This window comes from Wasmannia auropunctata, unplaced genomic scaffold (assembly GCF_000956235.1).
Source record: "Wasmannia auropunctata unplaced genomic scaffold, wasmannia.A_1.0 LD335214.1, whole genome shotgun sequence".
Classification (NCBI taxonomy): domain Eukaryota; kingdom Metazoa; phylum Arthropoda; class Insecta; order Hymenoptera; family Formicidae; genus Wasmannia; species Wasmannia auropunctata.
In genome coordinates this window covers 360,461-386,267 of record NW_012027676.1, presented here as the reverse complement: position 1 = coordinate 386,267, position 25,807 = coordinate 360,461, and the positions used below count along the sequence as shown (strand labels likewise).

Below are 25,807 nucleotides of genomic sequence, written 5' to 3'. Positions count from 1 at the left end.
AACGTGATACGAATTAATAATTAAATCTTGAAAGTCAATTTTATATTCGTTACGTCATTTGCAGTCGCGATTTAATCGAAAAACTCAGATAAACTTTGTCTCGGAACACAACCTGAAAACTCTTTTATTTCTCGCGTTTTTAATATGATGAAAATAAAAGATTAATCACCGCACTTTTACGACACTTTTACGATTTAATCTGATCTCTTGGATTTCTTAGAATCAACTTCTTATTTAAAATTAAAATTCTTTATCTAAAATACAATTTCACTTATTTCCAGAATAAAAATTTGAAAATAATAATAATGAAATAATTTATACACATACTTTTTTTATTAAAACAAAGATAAATTTTATTCTTTAAACAATAATTTTAATATTTATTTTTAATTGAGTAATCAAATTATTTCAATTTCATTAAAAGGAAAAATAATTACAGTAAATATTTATTGTTAGTAATATTAAACAATAATAACTTACGTTGAAATTATTTTAAAGTATAAGGAGTAGAATATTTGGCGTACAATTATTTCATAATACGTTAAATATTTCGTGATTGTGAGCTGCAGGAGATGTACGACCTTGATATTTGATAGAAGTTTGATGTCGTTGTAGACAAGGCCGTCGCGAGCTTCATTGTCATTCGCGCGGCGAGATTCAAGTCGAGGTAACATAAACGCGCGTGCCACTCCGTTTATCCCATCGCCGCATTATCCCATCGAAACACGATTATTTTCGAACAATTACCCCGACTGCTAACTCGTGTGACTAATTAACTTACGCGATTGACAATTGCACATTTCGTAAATTAAATTATGATGATGATTAATTAAAATAAATTGGATTTAATAAAAAGACGTACGTTGTCACGTATTACGAATACTTGTGCCACGCGCAATCGATTGCTTTTTGTAGCATTACAGGAAAGAACAGACATTCCGTAATCTCAATCACGGCCAATATCGTCGGTTGACTGTATTTTGCACAGGTCAATTACAACATGTCATTCCGGTTCTAATTACGAGGCAGCGAAAGTGAACACGATACCGATATTGAAGCTGTGACAGAAAGAGACTTTAATGATCGGAATGTATCGCAAGAAGTTAATTGTATCCAGTTACATTCTATTATCTTATCTGATCAATTACCTTCTTTTACTCGTTAATCATTGAAGCTGTTAGTTGGCAGCAATTATAGAGACAAGAATTAGAATTTTCAAAGTATATTAAATTCAACGGAAGCATATTGAACTTTCGAAATTTGGGATTAGGGGAGTTTTTATTAGAATCGCAACAACAACTATTTATTCTAACAACATTACAATAATTCATGATAATAATATGATAAAGACTATGATTCGGTCGATATGTACCGAGTGCAGTAACAATACATGTTGCGAAGATGGCGTTACATATACTTTACATGCGTTCAAGAGTAAAAATTCCGTACAATGTAAATAAATATCCCCTTAGAGAAAGCAATGACGAATTCATTACTTCATTCACTACTTAATGCCACTGTATAAAATCTTCTGTTTTCTCTTTTTCGATTATTTCTCTTCGAAAGATGTTATGATCGAAATACGAAGCCTCTGACAGCTACATTGTCATTTATGCATTATCATTATCTAATTATCTTTGATACTTCGCATTTATCGGTGACTGGTGCCCTCGTCTATTGGCACCGCGACCGGTATCTTAACTGGATAGGGAACGGGTTTTTCGATGTGGTACTCGACTGGCTTGCTCACGTGAATCGGCACGGGCCTCTCTACCGGTATCTTTACCGGTATAGGTACGAATTTCTCTACGGCGTACGGTACCTTTTTTTCGACCAAATACGGCGCCGGTACCGGAACATTTACCTTGACCGGCACCGGATGGTCCACCGGAACCGGCACTGGTCGTTCCACTTTTACTTTGACCGGAATCGGAACCGGCTTCTCAACGTGATACGGAACCGGCTTTACGATTGGTACCGGATATGGCTTCGATACCGGAACTGGTATCGGTTTGTCCACCAAGATCTTCACAGGATAATGAATGATTTTCTCGACCGGATATGGCTGAGATACGTGTACCGGTACCTTCACCGGTACTGGTACTCTTCGCTCTACGGGAAACGGATGCAGTACTGGAATCTTCACTTCATAATGTATCTTTCTCTCAATGGGATACGGTTTCGGGACGTACACCTTGACCGGAACAGGACGATCCACCGGCACTTGGACCGGATACGGAACCTCCTTGACGACTGGTACCGGCCGTGGAATTTTCATTGGAACTTTGACGAAGACCTTCACAGGATACGGTATTTTCTTTTCGATTGCGTACGGCTGCGGAACCGGAACTTTGATCGGATATAGTATTTTTTTTATTACAGGATATTGGATAGTCTTTTCTACAGGGTACGGTACCGCGATCTTCTTTATGATCATGACAGTTTTATGTTCATTATCTCTCTCTAATACGTGATAATCGTGTACGTTTTGTCCTCCGCTATCCAATTCAGCTCCGAGGTTTTTTTCATATCCATCTTCAAGCTCGCGTTTAAAATGTTGAACGTGAGATCCTGAAACTGAACAATTATTTCTCGGGTGAGATTTAATCTTGTTTAATAAATCTGATTTATTATATTCTTTACAATATCGATTAATTTAAAGAATGTAATAATTTTTATATTGCAAGCTTTATTGAACATGTCGAGATACTTACATTGACTATCTTTAGGCTCCTCTTGTATGATTCTGACTACATTCGTGTTGTGTATATTTCCTTCTGCGATATAATTGGCTCTATTTTGCCTTACATAGAAAGGCATAATTTGACGAGCATATCGTGTTGCAGGGAAGTGATCGTACTTGTATACGCGTCTATCATAGCTGTTGCGAATCGGTAAACTCATTGCAGTTGCCATAAAGAGTGGCAATAAAAGCCTCGCGTGTCCCTGCAAACAGCAAAATCCAAGCGATTTCACAAATTTCTTCCGCATTATAGCATAGATTAAATAAAAGCTACTTAAAGATTTTGCATTTCATATTGGCAGCCTGAAGGCAACAAGTTTTACCTTCCAAACAGGCTTGCGCTATTTATAAATCATGAATAAGTATGTAAAAAATTAAATAGATTATTTTAGAAAAGATTTGAATCTATATATTTCTATTAAATAAATCAAAGAAATTAATTATATTTTTCCTAGAAATTATACTACTAAATTTGAAGGCTCGCAACAATCAAGCATATTCACGTTTAATTTTATTTACAATTATTTTTGTAAGACAGAAAAATTTAGTGAAACCAAAATAGGAGATTAATTTTATTTTTGAAAAGCTTTTTGTTTTCTGAAATAATCAATTATTTTATCATAACTACAGCTCTTAATGTATAAATCTGTACTTTTTATAGAAAGTTATATCACAAAATTTCGAAAAAAGAAAAATAATTAAACGGATTTATTATATAGAAATTGTTTTATATTATGCACTCTGTTGCACTCCAATGAAATTTTATTTTTGCATATCTGACACGAACACATCATTTGGGAAGAAAAAACACAACGACACAATTTAATACTCAACACTTGTTCACAACACTGAATGTCCTAACAGCATAAGAAAACGTACCCCGTGTCTCATCTTGAGCGAAATGATAGAACGATCTTCTCTCTGGGAACAATTTCTTCTCTCTTCGAGCACGTTGCTCGAGTTAACAGTAAATAGATCAGTCGTATACTTTTACCATCTTATATATGTGGCTGCCAGAGGTGTGTTACTGATCTAGAGGCTGTACACGCGATGCCTTCTTCAAGAGGGGATGGATCACTTTCGCGTTTCATTATACTCCCGCGACGAGAGTGAAAATTTTTCGCAACGAGTCATCTGGAAAAGTACCAGCACATACTGGTTCCAATACGTTTGTCCGTAAAGGGAGTGACATTATTGTTCCGGTGATAAGAAACCCCGTTCACTTCTTCTACGGAATGTCGACGTTTTCTCGAACTGGTTCTTGATCGTGATCTTGAATTATTGTTGTTTTTATCATATTAATAAAAAGTATATCTATTATATAAGAAACGTGAATAAAGAAAGAAGAATAAAATTTAAAAAATATGATTTTTTAAATCTAATAAAAACGGCTTTCTAGAAATCTGACAGAAGCAATAAATGTTTAATAATACCAATTGCTTATATCCTTACTGCATAACAACGATCCTTATCGCAGAGCTTTACGTTACTTTACTTGTTCCGATGCGTGACGATGTCTTTACTGCCGGAAACATAACCGGTCATTTGAAAACGTAAATGCGACCATAAATCCGACAAACTAAACTTCCCCGCTACGCATCGCCGCTTCGCCGAGATAAGTCGCCGTACTTGCGCAGAAAGTGAAAAGTGTCAAAGACCTTTTCACGTTCACACGATTACCTGGAATTACGGAAACCTGGGCGCAGGGAGGCCGAGTAAGTTCGCATAGTGCGATCGGTAAAAATGATCTTTCGGCACTATCCCAAAAATCATATAATTGAGCAATATTTCGCGACAAACGCATAAGTTAAAGGGAACGAAGTGAACTTTGCCATCACGGTGAACGTACGCCGATTAATTTTGAATTACATAAACATTTCTATTATACAATTACAAATCAGGTTTACCTTTACTCGAGAGCGAGAGAGAATTATCTAATATAGATATTAATTAAATTATATAAACCGTTTCCTTCAACGCGTGAACTCGTTTGATTCTCACATTACTTATTGGATCGCTCAAGTTGATTATAGTATACGTTAGACTCGTTATCTGAGACGATAATCTGAGCGCGCGCGTGCAAAGAGAACACAGATCAATTATGTAGATTCACTTCTGTCTTGTAAAAAGTTTTATGTATTTGTACAGATTTTTATTCGTAAGATAAAGAAGCGGTAACAACGGTAACGGCGTGACACATTCGAAATGAAATCGCACTTTAATGCGATATCGTATATGAGTAACGCGGTTATTCCGACACCATCGCGAGGAGAAAATGATGCTCCCATTGTTTCACATCGTGCGCACGTCGTTTTGCTACGGATTTCGCGATGGGCACGCGATCCTAACCGCGGTTCGATGGATCACCACCGATCTTCATTATCGCCTCTCAACGCGCTCGCATGTTCAGACATTTAACGCTCGAAAGCAAGCGCATTATCGCGATAATTAGTCGTGCAGTCGCACACGTCATTACCCTCGATTTCGCGAACATCGTTCGCGAATTCTTCACGATGGATCGCGAAAACGGAGAGAGTTTTTGGCCGATCGGACGAGATCTTCTTCTGTCGAAGGTGCACAAGACCGCGGGAGAAACGCGGCACGATGAGAAGCCTTTCAAATCGCCAGTTTTACCGCGGGACTGCAGTTCGACGTTTTTTTTCGCACGATGACAATGTCACTGAGATTCGCTGGAAAGAGCACCTTCGCGGGAATTCATTGTATTCGTCTCGTGGACGAGGAAGTCTCGAGAGCGGAAGCGCGAGCGGTGCGCTTCTTTGAAGGTGCGCGCACTTCACGCTTCCGGATATCTAGATTATGACATAAATGTGAGATTCATCAAGCGATAAAATGAAGGAAGAAGCGCATTAGCGCGCGCAAATACAAACATAATAAGAATAAATTTATTGGAGGGGGTCTCCGCTTGGGGATACGCTTTTTAAATCACGTGTCGACATAGCAACCGCCTGTAATAATAGTAATTTTCCGGTCTCGCACGTGTGATGGCCGTCTAGTCGAGAAATCAGTCTTGCGAGACTAATCGTGTGGTAATAATTTATATTTGAATGTACTTTTCAATTATGGCCGTTTTACATGCCACGCTTAAACTCGCAGGTCTTTCAATTTACGCCTGAAACATTCGCCGTTAGCAAGTCGGCAATTTATTCACTAGAAAAAAAAACGAGAGGATGATTCTCATAAGTTACTACGTCTGTGATGATTCGTAAATCAATGATTCGTAAGTCCATTACTAAACGTGATCTCTGCGCGGATTAAGGCAAATAAATTTCGTACGTATAAATCTACTTTCGTAATTAATGCTTTCTTAATAACGGCGGAACTACATATTCGCTCGTAAACTTTCCTACATCTTTAATATATAGGTTTTGCCTTCACTCTCGAGATCACTGCGTTATTAGATACGTACTTTCTATAGCGCAAATCGCGAGGCAGCGAAGGCAGCACAGAGGAAAAATAACGATGTGCTTCAATTATATTTATTATTTAATCCTCTGATTCTTTTCATGTCTCTGCTTAATTCTAAAACAATGAACGCGATAATTATTGCTAATTGTGTATAATTATTGTTGCACAATAATTATAATATAATAATTGTATAACAAAGACTTAAATCTACATAATATTACATCATGCAAAATATATGAAATAATTTGTGGTAGAAACGTAAAAAAATCAATAAGTTACAATTACTAATAATAGATATATCGTCTTATTTCTAGAAGAAAAACTATATTATTTTGCTTCAAACTGTACCACAATTTTTGATAATAAGGTCGGTACCCTAGATTGAAATAACAAATTGTTCATGATCAGCAATTACAATAAAACTCCCCTATGTAGATGTCGATCAACCAGAGCAAAAATAGATCATGATACGTTCGCGTCATTGCTTTCGCTTATCGTAGATCACGTTCTCACAATTTAATGCACATTAATCTCGAATACGAATTGCCGCTTAAACATTGTCTGCAGTAGCTACAGTCGATATTATTTCTCACGATATACATTCCAGATAAGCTTCACAAGCCATAATAATTTTAAGTATCTGTACATGATAGCTTCACAGAATTGAAAAATTTTTTAAAATCATAATGTAATGTTGAAAACAAAATAGTTCTCTCATTATATTTTCAAAGTATAATAATTAAACAAAAATATTTAACAAAAATAATTTTCAGGCAATTAATAATTCGTCTTTTTGTGTAACAAATTTAGTACTAATCAATTATTATCTAGTTTTAAAAGATTAGATCTTGAATAAGCTATCCAAAATATGAAACGATATCTTCAATATTCTGAATAATTTGATGAAAAAATAATTTAATTTAGAAAATATGTTAAAATTGTTAAATATTTTTCATATTGTATCAGCAAATGTGAAAGCAACTAGCTGCTTTATCGGTTACCGTCGTCGAAAGCAGTTCAGAGAAACACCGTTTCTTCTGTGAAACTGTCTCTGAAGACATTCATTCAATATGTGTCAAGCATTTATCTTTAAATTAATTTTTTAACATTAATGACTAATGACTTATATAAAAATATTTAATATTTAAGTCGGAAGACGCTATCAAATATAATTTAACTGGATGAAAACTTATTATTTAAATCAATTTGACTTATTACGTTCAAAAGTTTTATTAACTTCAAAAATTCAGGATATTTTTGAATGTGAAAATCGCGCTCTCGGTTCTAATTGCGGCATTTAACGTTGCGAATGTGCGTGGACAGCTCGTTTTAAAGATGAAACAAATATCACACCAAATGTCAAATAACTGGCTTGAGATCCTCTCACTCTAACGCAATTAGGTGATAGAAAATTTCGCAACAAAATTACTAACCACGAAGGATAAACATAATGATGACGAAATTTAAATTATTAGTTTGGCTATAATACGATTTTATTTTAAAAATGAAATCCCCTTAATTCAAATTATTGAATTACATTTTATAATTCTTTATGAAAAATTTATAAGTATAATTACATATGAAATCTGATCTGTCTTTTTTTTAATCATAAATATCATACTCATCACAACGGAAATTTAATCTTCTGTTATGATTAAATGTCAAGTTAAATGTTTATTAAAATGAAGAAAAGCTCTTCAAGTTTCTGTAAAAAGAAGAAAATCTTAAATCATGAATAATTTAAAGTCCGTCAAAGCTCTGACATTTAGGCGAGCTACCAGCCTTCTCACGTTACGCTACGGCGTTCGTGATCTTAAGATCTTTGTCGCGGAGCGCAAAATTTTTTTTAACGAAGGGCAGTGACGCCGTTTGCGCTCCGCGTAATTGTCTTCGATGGAACGGTTCCGCGCGAGTCAAGGCGAAGAGGTGCGGCGGGACAGATAGAGGAAGCGAAAGGACTCCGAGTGGACTTGGAAAACGGACGAAAGGGGAAGTAGACTTCGCGCGCGATCTTTCTCGGCGCGACGGCGATGGCGAAGGGGAGAGAGAGACTCTTACTTTCAGCCTCGGCGTCGCGTGCGCTAATGGCGCGATTGCGTAACCGTTCCCCGTGCTCGCTGCGCGGAGACGAGCACGTAAGTCGTTGCTTCAAGTCGTGAGTCAAGTGGCAAAGCCAACGCGCGCGCGCGCTCCGGCCGAAGTGGGTCGTGGCAGAAATTAGTCGCGGATGCATCGGCTTCACCTCCTCGACAACGGCACCGCAACGGCGCCAGGGGGGCCTCTGCCGCAACGAAACGCTACAGGATTGGGTAACGAAGGCCGGAATAATCGAGGAATAATCAAAGATCGACCGTCTCGCGGCGCCCTTTCGGGCTTCTTCGCTCCGTTGCGCCTTCGCGATGCACATCACGCCAATTTATCGTAAATCGATACGAACGAAATGAAGCGAAGCACCTTCTATTTTCTCTTCTTTTCTTTCGCGTTTTATAGGTCTCAGGAGATTCTCTGTCAGATTTATATTCAAATTAAGAGCTCGCATAAATTTCTTACAAGGGTATATGTAATAAAAAATGAAAAAAACCATGTAAATTTATTAAATCGCAAATTATTCTACATTTCGCAACATTTTCAAAATTTTACGAAAAAACCGAAAAGGTCATGGCATCGATGGCAATTAAAATCACGGAGAGTAGCATACGTGGATAATGTTCTACATAATTAAATCGGATATAAGTTTTCATTGATCGCTTCCAAACTTTGGGAAAGCTTATTTCTAGCTTCATTAATTTAATTTTCCGGATTAAAATGATAGCTTCTCTGTGAGGGAAAGTAGAGCACTCCCGTAGGAATTCACTCACAACAGACTTTCATGTTCCCCTGGAGAAATTCGGGAAATATAAGACAATGAAGGTCGAAGTAATGAATTTAATTAAACATTAAATATCGTATGCATTTTCCTTAAGGCTTTATTGTGCAAATCAACTTTTGAATTAATATCTTCTAAAGCACATCGATAAACTTATAAATATAAATAAAATAAAACAATAATATAATATAAAGTAAATATTCTTTTATTAGTAATTTAGAATACTAAAGAAAGAATATCTAACGGAGAAATAAATCATTATTCATATTTTTAGAAGTAGAAACTTTTCAGTAAAACATTCATCATTATACGGGTATTAAAAATATTTTCGAGTAGGAAATCAGTTTTTTTTTTCAAAAAATATATTCTTAAATATCTTTTGATATACGCGATTATTTTTAAAGAATTAAGTTGGAAATACAGAGTGGGTTACGATCAAGGTTATCGATTTGGCGGAAACTCGTTGGTGCCGGAAACTAGGTCGACAACTTATCATTTAATTTCATGCTGTCAATAGAATGCAATGACATTTATCAATGACGAGCGGGGAAAGAGCAAAAACCTAAGATATTTTTAAAAAAACTTACGTTAATCCCCTAAAGTTTTTTCTTGATAAATGACACTTTTCTTATTTATAATTTTTATATATTCTTTAAATAATATATTAAATTATATACATATATATATATGTATATATGTATATATGTATATATTTATACAGTATCACAAAATAAGTATTGTGAGCCTTATTTATTTTGTTTATGTCGTTTACAATCTTTTTAGTTTCTTCTGATTAAAAGTCGAAAAAATTAAATAAATTTTTAACTTATTTTTTTATAAATTTTTTATTTTCATCAATATTAAAAAAAAAAGAAAACATATAGGAGTGAATTCAAGGAAAGTGAATAGGTTACATAAAGCATACTAATGTACAACTACTTTACATTAATATTTATTTCGTTTTCCGTAAAAAAATACATATACTTTGCTAATATCGGTACAAAAGTAAGACAAGCGAGTTGCTCTCGAGCGAAGATCGCTAAAGACGAGTACATCCCTACTGGTCATTCGTTCTTCCTAACTGGCACACGTCGCCGTGCCGCGTCCTCGTTGCGATCGGATTCGAAGGTACGATGACCCGGTACGCGATCGTCTACCAGAGATCGTCCCCGAATCCGATCCAGGTACAAAGTGGCGGAGATATCGTTGTGCCGCACGGCAACGTTTCGGATCGGTAACCTTTGTAACCTAAGACAAGGTCCATACGGCTATCCGTCGTCATCGCGATGAAGTTTCTTGCACGACGACAATGGAGAACCAGCCGGGAGGTAACGATTATTAGTGGTGACCGTAACCGTAGTCACCACCCTCGTATCCACCACCGTAGTATCCGCCGTGGTGGATGGGCTCGTGGTGGATGGGCTCGTGATGGATGGGCACAGCCACCGGTACTTTAACATGTACGGGTACGGGTACGGGCTTCTCCACGGGGTAAGGCACATGCTTCTCGATGTGAACGGGGTACGGCCTGTCGACTGGAATCTTGATTGCTACCGGCACGGGTCTCTCGACCGGGTAAGGTACTGGCTTCTCGACCGGGTACGGTTGCGGTACTGGTACTTTGACCGCGACTGGCACGGGCCTCTCGACCGGGACTGGGTACGGCCTGTCAACTGGAACCTTCACGGGGTAGGGTACCGGCTTCTCGACTGGGTAAGGCACGGGCTTCTCAATGTGAACGGGGTAGGGCTTGGGCACGGGCACGTGGATGGGACGGTCGACTGGGACTTTGACGGGATAGGGTACGAGCTTCTCGACTGGATAAGGCTGGGGTATATGGACTGGGACCTTGACCGGGTAAGGCACGTGCTTCTCAACAGGGTACGGCTGCGGCACTGGTACTTTTACCGGTACATGAATGTGCTTCTCGACGGGGTAAGGCTGCGGTACGTAGACCTTGACCGGGACGGGACGGTCGACCGGTACGTGCACCGGGTAGGGAACCTTCTTCTCCACCGGGTACGGCTGGGGCACATGTACGGGCACCTTCACGAGGACCTTGACCGGGTAAGGCACGTGCTTCTCAACTGGGTACGGCTGCGGTACGGGCACTTTGACGGGAACCGGTACGGGTTTCTCTACCGGATAGGGCACATGCTTCTCCACGGGGTAGGGCACGGCGACGTTCTTCACAACGGTCACGGTCTTGACGTGGTGGTGATCATGACCACCGTCGATGTATCCTCCGTATCCGCCGTATCCGCCATATCCACCATATCCACCATATCCACCGCCTATATCAAGGCCGATGTGTCCACCAGATCCAATATCATATCCGCCATCATAACCGTAACCGTAACCGAGACCTAGCAGACCACGCTTCTCTTGTTTCTTCTCGGTCTTCTCTACCGATTTCTCGACTTTCGCTGTCTCCTCCGACAGTACTGCCGTAACCGCGAGGGCGGCAACTGCCACGTAAAGCTGAAAAAAAAATCACAATGTTATTTACTTTTACGCTCGATGTAAAATAATGTCAGTGTTATTTATCAATTCATTCGAGGTCGGTCAACGCAATCTCTAACTGAATGACGCGCACATTGAAGAACTAAAAATATTACATCCGCGAGATTGAGCCTTTCTACTAATAATGTATGCAATAATGCACGCGTGTGTCTCCGATCGTGTCGCGAAACGTAAGAATTTATTACAAAGACATATCTATATTCTAAATGATACAAGATGAATACAAATAATCATCTTCGTGTTTTAATAAAAATCTATTCCGATCCATAAGGATTAAGTACACAGATACATCACCGCACGATGCAATATATTCTTTTGAAATTTTAATAAAAGTTTAAAAATAAATAGAAATATAATTTTGCGATAAAAATATATTGAATACTGAATACTGAATACTAAAGATTCATTCACTTTGCAATAAAGTGAAACTGCTTCGAAAATCGCGTAACCGTCGACATTGGTAAAAAAAAATTTGAAATGTCCGTTCAAAAAAAAAAAAACACTTCTCGAGCAACTTTTTCGCGGAATCCCTTAACGAATGATCCGAATCTATCGCGACGAAGATGCACGCGCTCAGTCTCCCTCAAACGATTCACACCCCCGATTAATCCCGAGATTCTCCGTCGTCTCGTTCACTTCTCGCCGATGATTCGCTATCTACCGCGGGCCTCCTCGATGCACGAGGCTTCTCGGACGACGAGTTTCTCGACGAGTCTTTCTCCGACGACGACGACGACGCGACACCAGGACAACGAGAAGTATCGAACGCGCGAAATCAACTACGGCGTGTGGACGTACCAGGATTCTCATTTTTGCTCTCACGATGTTCCGGGTGCGTCCAGGAGTGAACTGGATGCTGATTGCCGTCGATTCCTGGCCTTATATACGCGGCACACTTTCGCCTTCGCCACCCGGGGGCCCGTCGGGTCCGGGGCCCCAAGTCGTATACCCCCACGTTACACCTCTTTGTTCAGCTACGGCGACGACGGTCCCACCGTCCCGAGCGACCACCACTCCCCTTTGGGACAGACGCCCCACTCCCCCTCCCCCAACAAATACGCGAGCCGCGAAGAAACGCTCCTCTCCTTCTTCAACGAACGGGGTCTCGTTCCTCTTCCTCTTTCTCGTCGAGTGCCCGTGCTCGCGATGCCTGGCTTCTTTTTTTTTCTCCTCTTCGTCGCATGTCTTCGCCGATACCTTGGCCTGTGCGCTTTGGTTTTATATGATACTTTCTCTGAGGAACGACGGACATACCGATCGTTACCGTCGCGGACTCCCCTTGGTGTCGGAAGCTGCCGACGGGACATCGATCGTGTCCGCGTGCCTTCCCAGTTCGGGCGAACGCCCAGATTAACCCAGTACGTTAAAACTCGCCTCTTCGCACGTAACGTTCGCCCGAGAGCCCGGCCTGGACGGGTCACGATTTGCCGACAAATCTGTCAGCCGATACAGGATATATCGGGTAGAAACGACACGCATCACGCCCAGCAAGCTCTCGTCGAAACTGTCATCGTGCCCGTTGGCGTCTACGTCTCTGGCGCGAGAGATTTATACGTCAATACGAGTTAAATGAAATTTTTCGTTTAAAAGTCCAGTTTTTATCGATTTTGGTGTTAACATCTGACGCAGACCTGATGACGTTTCGTTAATTTCCTTATCCAGGGATCACCCCGTTTCGCAATGCGGTTAAAGTGCGCTCGAATCGAGTTTTAAACTCTTTTACTATTATACGTGTCGCAGTTCCTCGAAGTAGAAATACCTCGCGACTGGAACGGAAATCGGCAAAACCCTTCCGGGGGATTGAATCGCAACCATCGAAATGCGCAATCGAAGATTGCGCGCTTTGCGAAACTCGGTATTTTATTACCGTGAACTATGCATTGTTTAGTGTCCGATCGAACACCGTAGGGAGAATTGTATATTCTGAATAAATTTTTTTCATTGATATATCTTTCTTTCGACACTCACTTAATCGTCGCGATCTACGATAAATTGCTACTTATACAAGTTACATACGAGTAGGACATTGACATATGCCAACCTAGTTTTTCTGTCAGCAAATTATACTAATTCCCTATCCTTTTCCTACAATTCTGTGTTCTCCGGCAAGAATGCATAATTCGCATTCCAGCGTTACGTCTCTTCTCCATGTGTCTCCAACATTGTAAATTTTCCGCTTTCCATTGTCGCTTCCGAATAGTAGAATACTTTGATGGAGCTGCAGAAACGTTACTCCTTCTGCTTTATTATTTCAGTCATGTTTATGTGACGACAGATTTATGTGACGGACGTGATTCGACGTCAGATAGTAAAGTCTTAATTCGTTATATGTTATTAACAAAGTAGCTCGTAAAAAAAATACGTATATTCTTTGAATAAACGTTTTTTTTTTGTAAGTTAATTTCAGTCGCAATGGAAAACGTGATTTACATTTAACTCGACAATTGACGGCTAAAAGCTAGAGCAGTTTCTCGAATTACACAGAATTTCCTTTCATTTTCTAATGTCTTTCCCGGCTAAACCTGTCGCACGCCGATCGCACTGACGCAACGTAACGCATAACGTTTCAGCTACGTGCCGTTCAATACGTCATTTTTCGTGGCGATCAACTGCAACGGTCACGCGAATCGCGCGCGGATCAACGTCATCCATCCATCCTCTCCCTTTCGCCATTACCGTTCCGTTTTCGTCCTCACCTCGGCCGCGGTGCGCGCGGTGCTCAACGCCTCGTAACGGCGCCACGTAATAGCACGTACATACATGTATACGGACGCATACAGACAGCGTGCGGCACCTCGCTATAGAATTTATCTCCCGCCGATCTCGTGGGTGCACCCATTTGCTCCCTTTCGTGGGACACGTCGCGGATCCGCGTCACGATCTCCGCTCCAGCGCGGTCGGCCGATCGGCCTGGTAAAGTTCCGTTTTCCTCCTCCTCCTCCTCCGTCTCGCACGCGGCCAAGTATGTCGATGTTTACCGGCGCATTATCCACGGGACGTGATCACCTTACCCGCGACGACGACCGTGTGGTATTATATCAACTCCACCCAGCAAATGACACCGTGCGGCAGAGTTACTCCGCGGAAATCCACGGCGCATGGGGGTTCGCAAGTTGTTTTTTTCACGGGCGAAAGCGACGTGTGTTCCGCAATGCGGAATGGAGGAAGAGGAAAAGAGATTCCTTTTTCTATCAAGAGATACAATTTCGCGCGCTTCAATTCGTCATGTAACAATGACGGGGTCGGACCGCGAGGCAAAAGCCCTCGAAAGTGATTTCATAATCTGACACAGAATTAAACGACTGATTTTCTGTAAATTAGAAAAGGCAGTAGAATTTAAATTGAAATGAGAGAAAGTAAATCGACACTCGAGTAAACTTTCAAATAAAATGCATTTATTTTACCAAAGAAATAAATTAAGGCGTATTATTGCAGGATATAGAATTAAAGGAGATTTTTATACGAAAATATTCTTACTGCATATTTTCTTTCACCGTCTGAATTTCACATCTGCGCATTTTCTGTTTCGATTTCATCACATTCACTCCTGTCCTTCTGGCTATTAATTATGCTAACGAGAAGCGTATCTCCGATTTTAATGAAGTTTCTCGTCGTAAGGCTACCGTTTTCTCACTGAAAAAAAAGTGCATCAAAATGCTCAAGGCTGCCCGACGACGCCTGTCATTCAGGGCGAAGGTCTCCGTCTCCATTCCATGGCACCGTTCAGCCATATAACCCAATTTTAATCGCGTTTCTTCGCGAGACGGTCCTTTCCCCTTGAATACCGATACGACGCGACGCCTCGCTTTGACTTTCCCGCGACGCTACTCAGATGCGCTCGCCCACCCGTGAAGTGTGGGCGGACTAAGAGAAGTTAATCGATAAAATTTGCCAGTATAAAAAACAGCCGCAACTGCGAAATCAGGTATCTGCCTTCCCGCGACGAATTTCGTAACGCCAAAAAATTTATGTCGAATTTTACATTCCAGTGCCCGACCGGGACTATCCTCTGCATTTCGAATTCTGCCGCTTTACGGTAATCAATTCTCGCGCACGTAACTTCGTGCGTCCGTACCGAAAGCGCAAATTGATGCGCAATAATAATCGCCGTAATCAAAAGTATCATAATTAATAGACGCGCGGCTATTTATACGCCGCGTTGATCAATTATAAAATCGATTGCCGTGCAAAGTTTCCCAATGTTACAGCAATGAAATCCGGGATAGGCCGCGTGGGTGGTTTATAGGCTGCGCCTTCCTTCCTGAAATGCGTTTAGCCTGGAAAATACTTATTACGGACTTTCATTAATTTCGTCGATGATTTCACGTACGCACTGGCAACCGCAATATATAGATATACGTACGGACGTAACGCGCGTTACGACATTTTCGGCACGTTATTTTCAAACGGCGGGAGACCCGGTCAGCGAGCGAGAGAACCGTGGAAAGTGGAAGTGTCGGAATAACGACCGTAATTCCGAGCCGCGCGGTCCCCCGGGCGGATCGCCTGGACGGTATTACGTAAAGGTCGTTGCCGATGAAGAGTCTCTCTCTGAGAGTGAAACGGCGGCATGCTTACCGGTTTATTGAGCGCGTCTCCTTTCTCTCTCTTTCTTTCTCTCACAGTCTCATCTACCTGACAGCATGAACGCCGATCTCAACGGCGCTCGATGAAGGCGAGAGAGTACTGTCTTTACCGTCATATTACTAGGTCCATAGAAATCGAGATTCTCCATAACCCCGCCGACCTTATTGACACTGGCCTTGAAAGCGGCTTCTTCAAGGTTCGCGAAAATTGACAATTCGGACGTGACTAGCGCATCGTCTACCTTTAGAGCCGCTTCGACCTGATTCTAGACCAGTCATGAATAAATAAGTCGCTCGATATAATTTCCCTCTCTCTAAAAACTTTATAAAATGCGAAAAACATATATAATTAATTTATACAAAAATATAGTATTTTAAAAATAAATTTTATAATCATTATCAAACTTACATGATTTTCGAAACGTCGAATTTCTCTTCTACACGGAAAGAACGATTTCGTTGAAAGATCTAAAAATTTTGCTAAAAACAGATCTGAAAATAATTTTTTGTTGAATCATCAAAATAATTTGTTAGAATGTTAAAACTGATAAGCACTGCTATAAAACGTTTTGATATTCTAGCAATCACTTTGACTTTTGCACAAAATTATTTTAATTATTGAACAAAAATCATTTTCATATCTGGACTCAGCAAAATTGTTCTTTCCGTGTACCCTTTCGCGTTCTGCTAATATTTTTCAAGCCATGGTAATATCTCTCAATATTGCGAATCATAAAGCCCAGTTAATTAAATAAGTACGACAGAAAGAGGCTCGTTGGTTTAACGAACGATCGTCAACTTTTCGCATTACCGCGATATTTTATGCTCTCCGCGTGATTGCCCCCACGCTGTAATATTTCTTCTCGCGTGAATATATACAAGACTGATTCAACGCTTCATTAAGTGTGTCAAGATATGCGTGAGAGGTATGATATAAGCTTAATTAGCTTTCTCCCATATTTTACAGGAATTTCGTGGCCGGGGTCCTCCAGTTCCAGCTGTATCGCGCGCTGTGCCAGGCCGCGGGACAGAGATACGGAATCGACAATCCGAACAGGCCGCTGCACAGATGCGACTTCTACAGAAAGCCCGAGGCCGGCAGGATCTTGGGGTGAGACTCGCAAAGAGATCCATTAAATTATCATGCACTTAAACCGGACGATGCCGCGGGAAGCGTCTCCGCGTTCATTTTTTACGCCACGTCTTGCGCAAATCCGCCGCGCGCGTGTACGAAAAGCGGACGTGCAGCCGGTAAAGGCTCGCATCTCTTTTAATAATCGGCATTTAATCAACGTGCGCTCCGTGTACGTTTCGCAACGGCGCGCGTTTCTTTACGGTACGACAGACAGAGCGAACACCATGAGATCGATCGCGATCGGGCGACTGCGGCTTTGCCGAGCCGCCCTCGCGCTCGCAAAACGGAAACGCTCGAGACACTCGAAAGGACGGGCGTTTCTCACGTCGCGCGCTTGCATATCGCGTCGTATTTTTTTTTTTAAATTAATTGAAAAAGCTGCGCCGCTAGTTCGTGCCCCATTATTTCGACGTCCGGGCAGGCGCAACGTGACGCGGGTGCGCGAAGCATAAGCAGAAAAACCGTAAGAACCGCTTTACCAGTTAAACAGTATATATTAAAGCCCCATGAAATGCACAATTAAGTGAATACGTAACTCGACAACTCGTTTGAGTACCCGATGACGCCGGCGAATGTTAATTGAAGAAAAAAAAAAAAAAGAAAAGATATCGACACATAAATTTTTAATTTACGTGACACGCATTTGGGATAAGATAATGGATATTTGAGGAACGTCAGAAGCATTGCGTTAAAATGTTCGCGTCAGGCACTGCGTTTTAAAATGTGTTTTAAGAAGACTAAAGATTACCTCTAAATTGAAAAACTGTCGTGTAATCTAGGTCGAATAAAAAAATGTAGATCACGGAGAATGACACAACATCGAGAGAAAGGAAGCAGGATGAAGGAAACTGCTCAATGGTACTGCAACTTCAGTATTATCTGCTGCTTTAATTGCGTTGCTCTTTTCCTCGATACACAGAACAGCTTTTAAAAAGTTTTGCAATACTTTTTAAAAAGATTGCAACGTGTCAAGAAGCGATATTTAAAACTGGCCTTACACATGTCGCATAAATATGACTACATTTCAGTGTTGTTTAATTCATTTCGCAAAGTTTAATGTTAAACATGATTAATCGTCAACTCTCGACCTGTTCATTTTTGAGGTAACCGCGGCAAATGCGCTGAAAATGTCGTCGTAAAAAGACGGTACTTCCAAAAGTAGCTACGTTTATTGCCCATTTTGCTTTCAAAACTTGTTAAATTATGCCTACGCTGCCAAAAACGAGACGTTCTTGACTTAACCCGCGCGATGGCTGTACAACCGGAGCCGGATTCCCATCTCAAAATGTCAGGAATCCGCGGAATCTTACAGCAAGGCGGGACCGCGAACTCGATCGATGCCTCATTCCGAGTCTTGACATTTTGTCTCCTTGAATCTCCTTAAGATTCAAGGCTAGGATTCTTTTTACGCAGAGTTAATGCACGCGTGATGGATACAAAATTCAGAGACTTCCTGAAAAGAGAACGAAGAAAGATCATCGCGCCTTGTCGTCCGGCTGGTATTTTGCCGATCGTCGCGCCTAATTTAGAAACGGATGGAATATTAATTCCTATATTTAAAAAAAATTATACAACGCGCTCGTGTTAAGCAACGTGACATCGTAATTTTTATTCGTCACCTTGGTGAATCATTTAAAAAAGTCCACGAGTTGATGGCCTATTGAAATAAACTATAATTCTTTTTCGAAAATTATGTGCAAGAATTATAGTTTATTTCAATATGCTTCAATAATATAGTTTTTTTTTATTTCAATTTGATTATAGTTTATTTCAGACTAGGTTGCCTGTAGTTCGACGATTTTATATACTGCCACTAGGAGCGTCCAGTTGAACTTCGCATTAATTCACTTGCACAATCGCATCCATTACGATACTTCTCACGTAACTATCTTTGAAATATGGAGCATGAAATCTCTATGACGGATTTCGACATTTATAATTGCGTGTCTTTACGATGTTTGTTCTCGTGTGAATATCTTAGAAATGATCGCTCGCCAATGTGGACGCTAACTACTGAGGCTTGAGTTCATTGAAGAACGAGCATTGGCAATTGTAGAAAGAAAGTAGCCAATAACAATTCTAAATTGATAGAGATCGGAGTTTACTTTGAAACATTTTAAACGATGATTTATGACAGTTTTTATATTTTTATATACATTATTAATTTTTGTAATATATATTTTATTTCCTTTTGCAGTAAAATTTTTTCTTCTAGATATTAGTGACACGCGATTCGAGATATACGAAAATCAAATGTAAAGGAAGGATTTCTTTATTTTGATTATTTTTAGGTCGTTAAATGCTTTCCTAAAGAAACTATATATGTTGTATATACGTCTCGTGCTGGGAATAATAAGAACGCGCACCTAAAGCGCGCTCGCGATCAGTTGAATAAATCGCAAAATTAAATATAGGCAATGTACACACAGTGATATAACGCGCAATAATACAGCTGACTGCCTCGAGAAAGGTGGTAAGGCTAAGCGATCGTTTTTCACGCCGCGGTAGCGTCTTTCTGTGTTTACGCGGCATCGCGAGGTTTCGCGCGGCGCGCGAAACGTATGTACATATACGTTCGGCGCCGGGGGGATTTGCGGTTTTGCGTCGTTGATTACGGGGCGCACGTTATGCACGCGAGCGCGATCGTGATCCCCGGGCGGGTGTTGCAAGATGCGTGCGCCACGGTAATGACGCTTATTGTTAAGATCGCATCGGCCTACGCCGTATAGCGAGACACGCGGCGCTTTTTTTTATTAAGCGGAGAACTCGAAGCCCGCACTTGCTCGCCGCACGGCCAAAGCCAAACAATCCTCATCATTATCCGCGCGACTGATCCACATTGAATTTCATTGAGTGTGGGCCTCGCGCGTGGCTGGGCATTATATCACCGATCACTTCGCCGATCGGATTTCGATCGCCGTCTGCTCGACGGACGAACTGCGGCGGACGTTATCTGGGTCAACGAGAGGGAAATCTTCGTCCGGTTCTGCAATTTCGCCGGCGCGGTGCGGTGCGGCCGGTGCCGCCACACACAGCCGGACATTTTGTCCTCTCGACATTATTGCGCGCGACGGCGTCGCGTTTCTACAATTTTTTATTTAATTCAAGACGAGAGATAGTGTCCCCCTTCCCGATATAATGCAGATAATAATTACAAGCGTATCGATAACCATTTACGGAAAGCGAGACGTGGATCTCAGTTCGCGGAACGGCGGAACATACGTAATCGAGCTGGTGCAAAACTGGGCGAAACTGCAAAAACACGGGCGTTTATAATCAGTACGTATACCGTATTGATATTACACACATCGATTTATATTTATATAATCTCTGCCCGGTTACGTGGGTAAAAGTTCTTGCAGTAATACGCGCGCGATATGAAACGTGTAATATGATTTCCATATTCGTTAAAAGACCACGAGCGTTAACCATGTAGTAACAAATATAATATGAAGAACGCCATTTTCATACGTTACGAAAACAACCGGCCGGTCGAGATCGATCAGTTTTCAAATATATATATATATATATATATTTGAATATATATATATATATATATATATATATATATATAAGGATGTTTATTTCATTAGAATTTACAAATTATTCCGAAAATTTCCGATATCGACCTTCGCTGACTCCGCAAGATATCTCGAGCGATTAAATTCCGGCGCGTGTCGAAAGGCCAGATAATAAACTCGGGGCCATGCAAAAAAATAAAAAATTCGCGAGAGGCGCGAAGCCCCGTCATTTGTTACCGCGAAAGGAGCGAAATAACATATACGCACTTGGCTTGGAAACGCGCGCCCGTGTTCCCCTCGCGGTTACGAAATCGCACTCGCGTTAAAGAGTTACATAAAATGACAAAAAGCATCGGGCGGCAACAGTTTTATTCTAACGTGATAATTTATGTTAGAAACGTTCCCGTCTCTTTTACGATGTACCCGCTCGCGAGCTGCGGAGTCCGCGGACTTATTCGCGCACATTTCCAGGCGTAACGCGGGCAAAGTTTTATAGACGTGGAAAGTTGCATGATCCTCTTGGCAAGCGGAAACTCGATAAGGATTGTTCCGCGTTCGAAGGTGGCCGGGAGGGTTTCGTTAGATCGAAATCTCTTGGCGGGCGGCCAAGTTGCGCCGAGGCATCGCCTGTAATAAAGCAGTTTTCGCCGAAGTCAAACTACAATCTCGATAGAATATAAAATTTTGCTGCAATACATGCGAACGCTTTAATGCAATATTAAACTTATTATTATTATGTGTAGAATCCGTGCGAAAGACTTATAGATTGACATTAGATTTGACTAAAATTACGATTAATTGCCACGAGCAATCGTTTCGTTGAATAAGTGCGTGAAAAAACGGGAAAATCCAATGACGCGATTCATCTGCGATAAGTAATAAATACGCGAATTAAATCACGTTTATATATATCATTAGAATGCATCCGAGTATCTCCGGACTTTTTTTATCATTAAAATGTCCGCTCGTTGTTCGCGAAACTCGCGGTCGACACGCGAGCCCGTCGCACGAGTACGGATTGCGAACTGTCGGTGTCCAAACGGACAATCAGCGAGAGATCGTTCACCGTGTGAAGATCGAGATTCCATCGATCAAGATCGCGCCGACTTCCTGCAATCGAAGGACGATCTCGAACTCTCCCTTTACGGCGCACATCGACGATGACGGCGACGCGATGATTGCGAAATGCGCTTCGTGCACGCGAAAAAAAGAAGAAAAAGGAACACGAAAATAGCGTACGCGTGTCGCGTAAAGGAGCGCGAGAGAGTCCCGCGGCGCGGCGAAAGAGACTCGACGCTCGAACGTTAGCGAGAACACGCGGCGCGCTGTTACGCAGTACACTTCCGTTTTCACTGCGCGAGATTCGAGGGCAGTCGCACGCGGATGGAGAACTCGCGCGAATCGCTGCCAATAGCCGATATATTTTAATACAAAAAACCGAGGAACAAATTGACCCAGAATTGTGCCGCGTTTGTAGAATCGAGCACGCGATGTATGTATTTGAGCAGCTGTGAAATTGGAAAGGGATGTAGTTTCGCAAATCCCTTTGTGAAATTTTTCGAGCGAAACGCGAAAAATTTTGTGCGGCACTTTTTCTATAGTCTAGTCATGTTTCTCATACAATTTTTCCAACACGTATATGACACACACAATTTTTCATTTATACGCGCATCAAAAATGTCGTAAAGGTTATGCCATTTTATTAATTTGATTTTTATTCACTCTTAATGAAAACTCGACGTGATTATCTGCTTATTTCACAAGTTTTTAATTAGCAACTTTAAGTGGTGTGACATAAATTTTGTGGTCAAGGTTTAGATTAAAGTTCCGCCTGGAATTATTCAAAAGGTTTCGTTATTTTATTTACATTTCATATATTTATATTAGATTCATCGATATTAGTGTATTCATTATATTCATATTCATCAATATTACTTGATCACATTTTGGTTCTATGAATTGCAAAAAAGGTATGCGACATCACGGTTGACTTATGCATTCGCTAACACACCGACACCGATGATTTAAACGCGAATGCAAATCGATACCTCGTCCTTGGACGCCACGGACGATCGCCGCGGAGGATCGGAAAGGAATCGTTTGAAAGTTTGCTGTCCCCCGCGATCGAGAAACGGCAGAAAGGTTTTGCGGTATACTGTACAACATTTGCGCCTTGAATGCAATTGAGAGTAACTGCAGCGTAACTGTTCCCTCGGAGCCTTCTGAATGCATGAAATCGCCCCCTGCCCACACGATCGCAGAAACCAAAACACGATTTAAATGACCGACAATGAGAGCCGCAATCATATCCGTTTTAACTCGCTTGTTACACATCCGTCCGTTTACGATAATTTAGCGTTATTGTGGATCCTTGAGCGATACTTTCACCGTTCAATATCTCATTTCTTCGTAAAATTTAAAATCTGTCTCCGTTGTTTATGTGCTAAAAATCTTTTATCCCCCTCAGTATTTTATCACAAAATCAGTGAAAATTATTCAAAATTTGTCATACAGAAATATAAAAACTATTATTTTATTTTTTAATTTAGATATTTATTTTAAATATTGTACTTTCTTACATCATTCTGTCTCTTTATTTTTATAATAAAAGACCGCATCTTGTAAAAATGCTGGTTTCAAATGCGATGCTTTCAAAATCCTAATTATTCCAATGAGTTAAAAGTCTGTCATCAGATATAATTAGTAACAGGTGTGTTATTAAAATGCAGTTAGTAACGACAGTAAATTTTTTCACAAAAGTTTCACCTATCTCGAATTAAGTATTCTTGAATTAACTATTCTTGAATTAGGTAATTCTGTCAGACGCTTACTGTTCTTTATTATACTTTCGCGATAAGTTTATGCACCTGCTCGTTGATACATCTCATTTGGCAAAACGCTCCTCGCCTCCTCGCAGCATCTCGCTGTTGCAAAATGCATCGCTCGTCGGCAGGAAAGTACCGATTTCGCCTACGTGCCGAACACCGGAAATTATGTGATCGATATAAATTACGGCCGAAGGCTGAGAGAGAGAGAGAGAAAGAGAGAGAGAGAGAGAGAGAGAGAGAGATTGATAGAGGGAGAGACGAAGGGAGATATCAGGCTTCTCGAAATATATTGAGATGCTTTTACCAATCGAATCGTTTTCCAGAGGTGTGGTGGTACACGAACGTTTTCTTATTCCGTGCGAGTAACTGAAAACGGATTGAATCCGTGCAATGAGAATTTCGAAATTTTTCTCGTTTAATGTCGGCGCCACGACTGTCGACGATATTATCCGTCAGTCGTACTTTTTGATAACATTAAATCACCGCAGTTGCTCACTCAGTAAACTGGCGCGACATAATGGACGCATGAATTTCGGTCTTGAAACGACCATACGAACGTATAATAATATTGTCGAGATTGATCTCGCTCGCTCGACGCTTGGTTTCACGGATATGTATTGTACAAACAAAGCGTTTCTCTTAAGTACAACATGTTAATCAAATGTATGATCAACCAAAGATATACAAGTAATTTCGATTATTTTTGATTTTACAAAACGTGAATATAAAAATACCTATGCAAAAATACATCGCTGTAAATGTAGCGAGTCGAATAACGGGAATACACTCATCGAGCGCAGAAAGAGATCTGTGTACGGAAAGAACAATCTTGCTGGAAGTTCTAATAATTTTGCTACAAATTTTGATGCAGATTTGAAAATAATTTTATTGAAAATTCAAAAATAATAAGCATTGCTCTGAAACGTTTTGATATTTTAGCAATCAATTTGAATTTACCAACAAAATTATTTTCAGATTTATATATAGTAAAATTTTTAGACCTTTCAGCGAAACCGTTCTTTCCGGCAAACATTTTATATGTTACACGCGAAACGTGCCTTAAACAAGTTCGATAGAAGCTATAAGAAGTCCGTTAATCCACTTAGTTAGTGAACGTTGCGCTATAACGTCGCCGCGATACGCCGCGATTATGCATAAAGGAAAAGTTGCGAGAGTTCGCCGGTTGATCTAGCGATTGATTTGAGAGGCCGATCCGCGCGCGGGATACCGCCGCCACCGTTGCGCAATCGCCGCGCCGCGCGTCTAAACAGTCGCCTCCGTTGGCACCGTGCACCAGTTCTCATGGACCGCGAAGCATCGCTTTTAAAGCCGTTTTAATCTTTAAATCGGAGGACACGGAGGACACGGAGGACGATCGTCCGATCGTCCGACAGTGTCGATGGCCTAATCTGAATTCATTTGCGATCAATCATCCCGGCCGTTGAGGCATATTGTCTCGCTTCTCCGATTAAATTTGCGCATTAATTAATTTTTAGAAGCGCGCGCGACGGGAACAGGGATGTCGTAACGGATGTCTGCGTCCTTTTACTGCTCCGGGGGATTGTGTTTTTAGTCTCGCGGAATAAAAAGTAGGCGAGAATAAAAATGTCCAGAATTTTTTATTTTTTTTTTTTCACTTTGGAAAGTCTGCGATGTGTCGCTTTCGAGTCGTGATCTATACCTAAAAAAAAAATCCGGGATTTTATAAATAAGTGCACATGTCTAAAATAATCGTTGTTTATCGTGTATTGTGCTACAGGGAAAACGAAACTCTCATAAAACCATTTCAGACATTTAATCTACCTTAAAATATTTGTGATCTTGAAATATTAAATTTTTTATATGCCTCGTGTTACTTTTGGAAGTTATATTTTCACGTGTCAGAATAGCACGGAGATGACAATGAAAGGTATTACCGGGGAAATAGGTCAGTGGTCTCTGAAAGAAATCGATGATGTGGCTATGTCAATTAAGTAACTCGTAGCCGTCCAAGGTACGACAAGTCGATGCTGGCATATAAATTCTTCGTGGAATTCCAAACGGCGCGGCGCACCGTAATAAATTTCGCGATGGCATTCCGCCGCTGCCATAACGCAAAATGTATCGCCCGCGCAGATTAAAATCGCGTTGGAAACGGCTTGTCGAAGAAATGGATTATGAACGCATGTCGAAGCCGGCG

At 40.8% G+C, this 25,807-nt stretch overlaps 3 protein-coding genes across 4 annotated transcripts in view; 1 reads left to right on the top strand and 2 right to left on the bottom strand.

The window, feature by feature from the left end:
* Positions 1–25,807, top strand: part of LOC105457496 (angiotensin-converting enzyme) — a 51,835-nt gene that overhangs the window by 20,858 nt on the left and 5,170 nt on the right. The window contains exon 11 of the mRNA XM_011702191.1: positions 17,112–17,255. Within this exon, the coding sequence (XP_011700493.1) occupies positions 17,112–17,255 (144 nt within the window). The remainder of the gene's footprint in view (positions 1–17,111; positions 17,256–25,807) is intronic.
* On the bottom strand, positions 1,260–5,311 carry LOC105457494 (proline-rich protein 4). The gene is made up of 4 exons (XM_011702187.1): positions 5,220–5,311; positions 3,623–4,015; positions 2,715–2,946; positions 1,260–2,577 (listed from the first exon to the last, which is right to left on the bottom strand). The coding sequence occupies exons 2-4, from the start codon at positions 3,632–3,634 to the stop codon at positions 1,652–1,654; spliced, it is 1,170 nt and encodes a 389-aa protein (XP_011700489.1). The 5' UTR covers positions 3,635–4,015; positions 5,220–5,311; the 3' UTR covers positions 1,260–1,651.
* On the bottom strand, positions 9,972–12,409 carry LOC105457495 (proline-rich protein 4-like). 2 transcript variants are annotated; one of them, XM_011702189.1, is made up of 3 exons: positions 12,357–12,409; positions 10,716–11,516; positions 9,972–10,577 (listed from the first exon to the last, which is right to left on the bottom strand). In XM_011702189.1, the coding sequence occupies exons 1-3, from the start codon at positions 12,366–12,368 to the stop codon at positions 10,374–10,376; spliced, it is 1,017 nt and encodes a 338-aa protein (XP_011700491.1). In that variant the 5' UTR covers positions 12,369–12,409; the 3' UTR covers positions 9,972–10,373. The 2 variants fall into 2 exon arrangements, with proteins under 2 accessions (XP_011700491.1, XP_011700490.1); XM_011702188.1 differs by having other exon boundaries at positions 9,972–11,516.

Coding starts and splice junctions, on each gene's coding strand:
- LOC105457494 (XM_011702187.1), bottom strand. Junction 2,578..2,714: donor GGAGCCTAAAGATAGTCAAT/GTAAGTATCTCG, acceptor ATAATTGTTCAG/TTTCAGGATCTCACGTTCAA.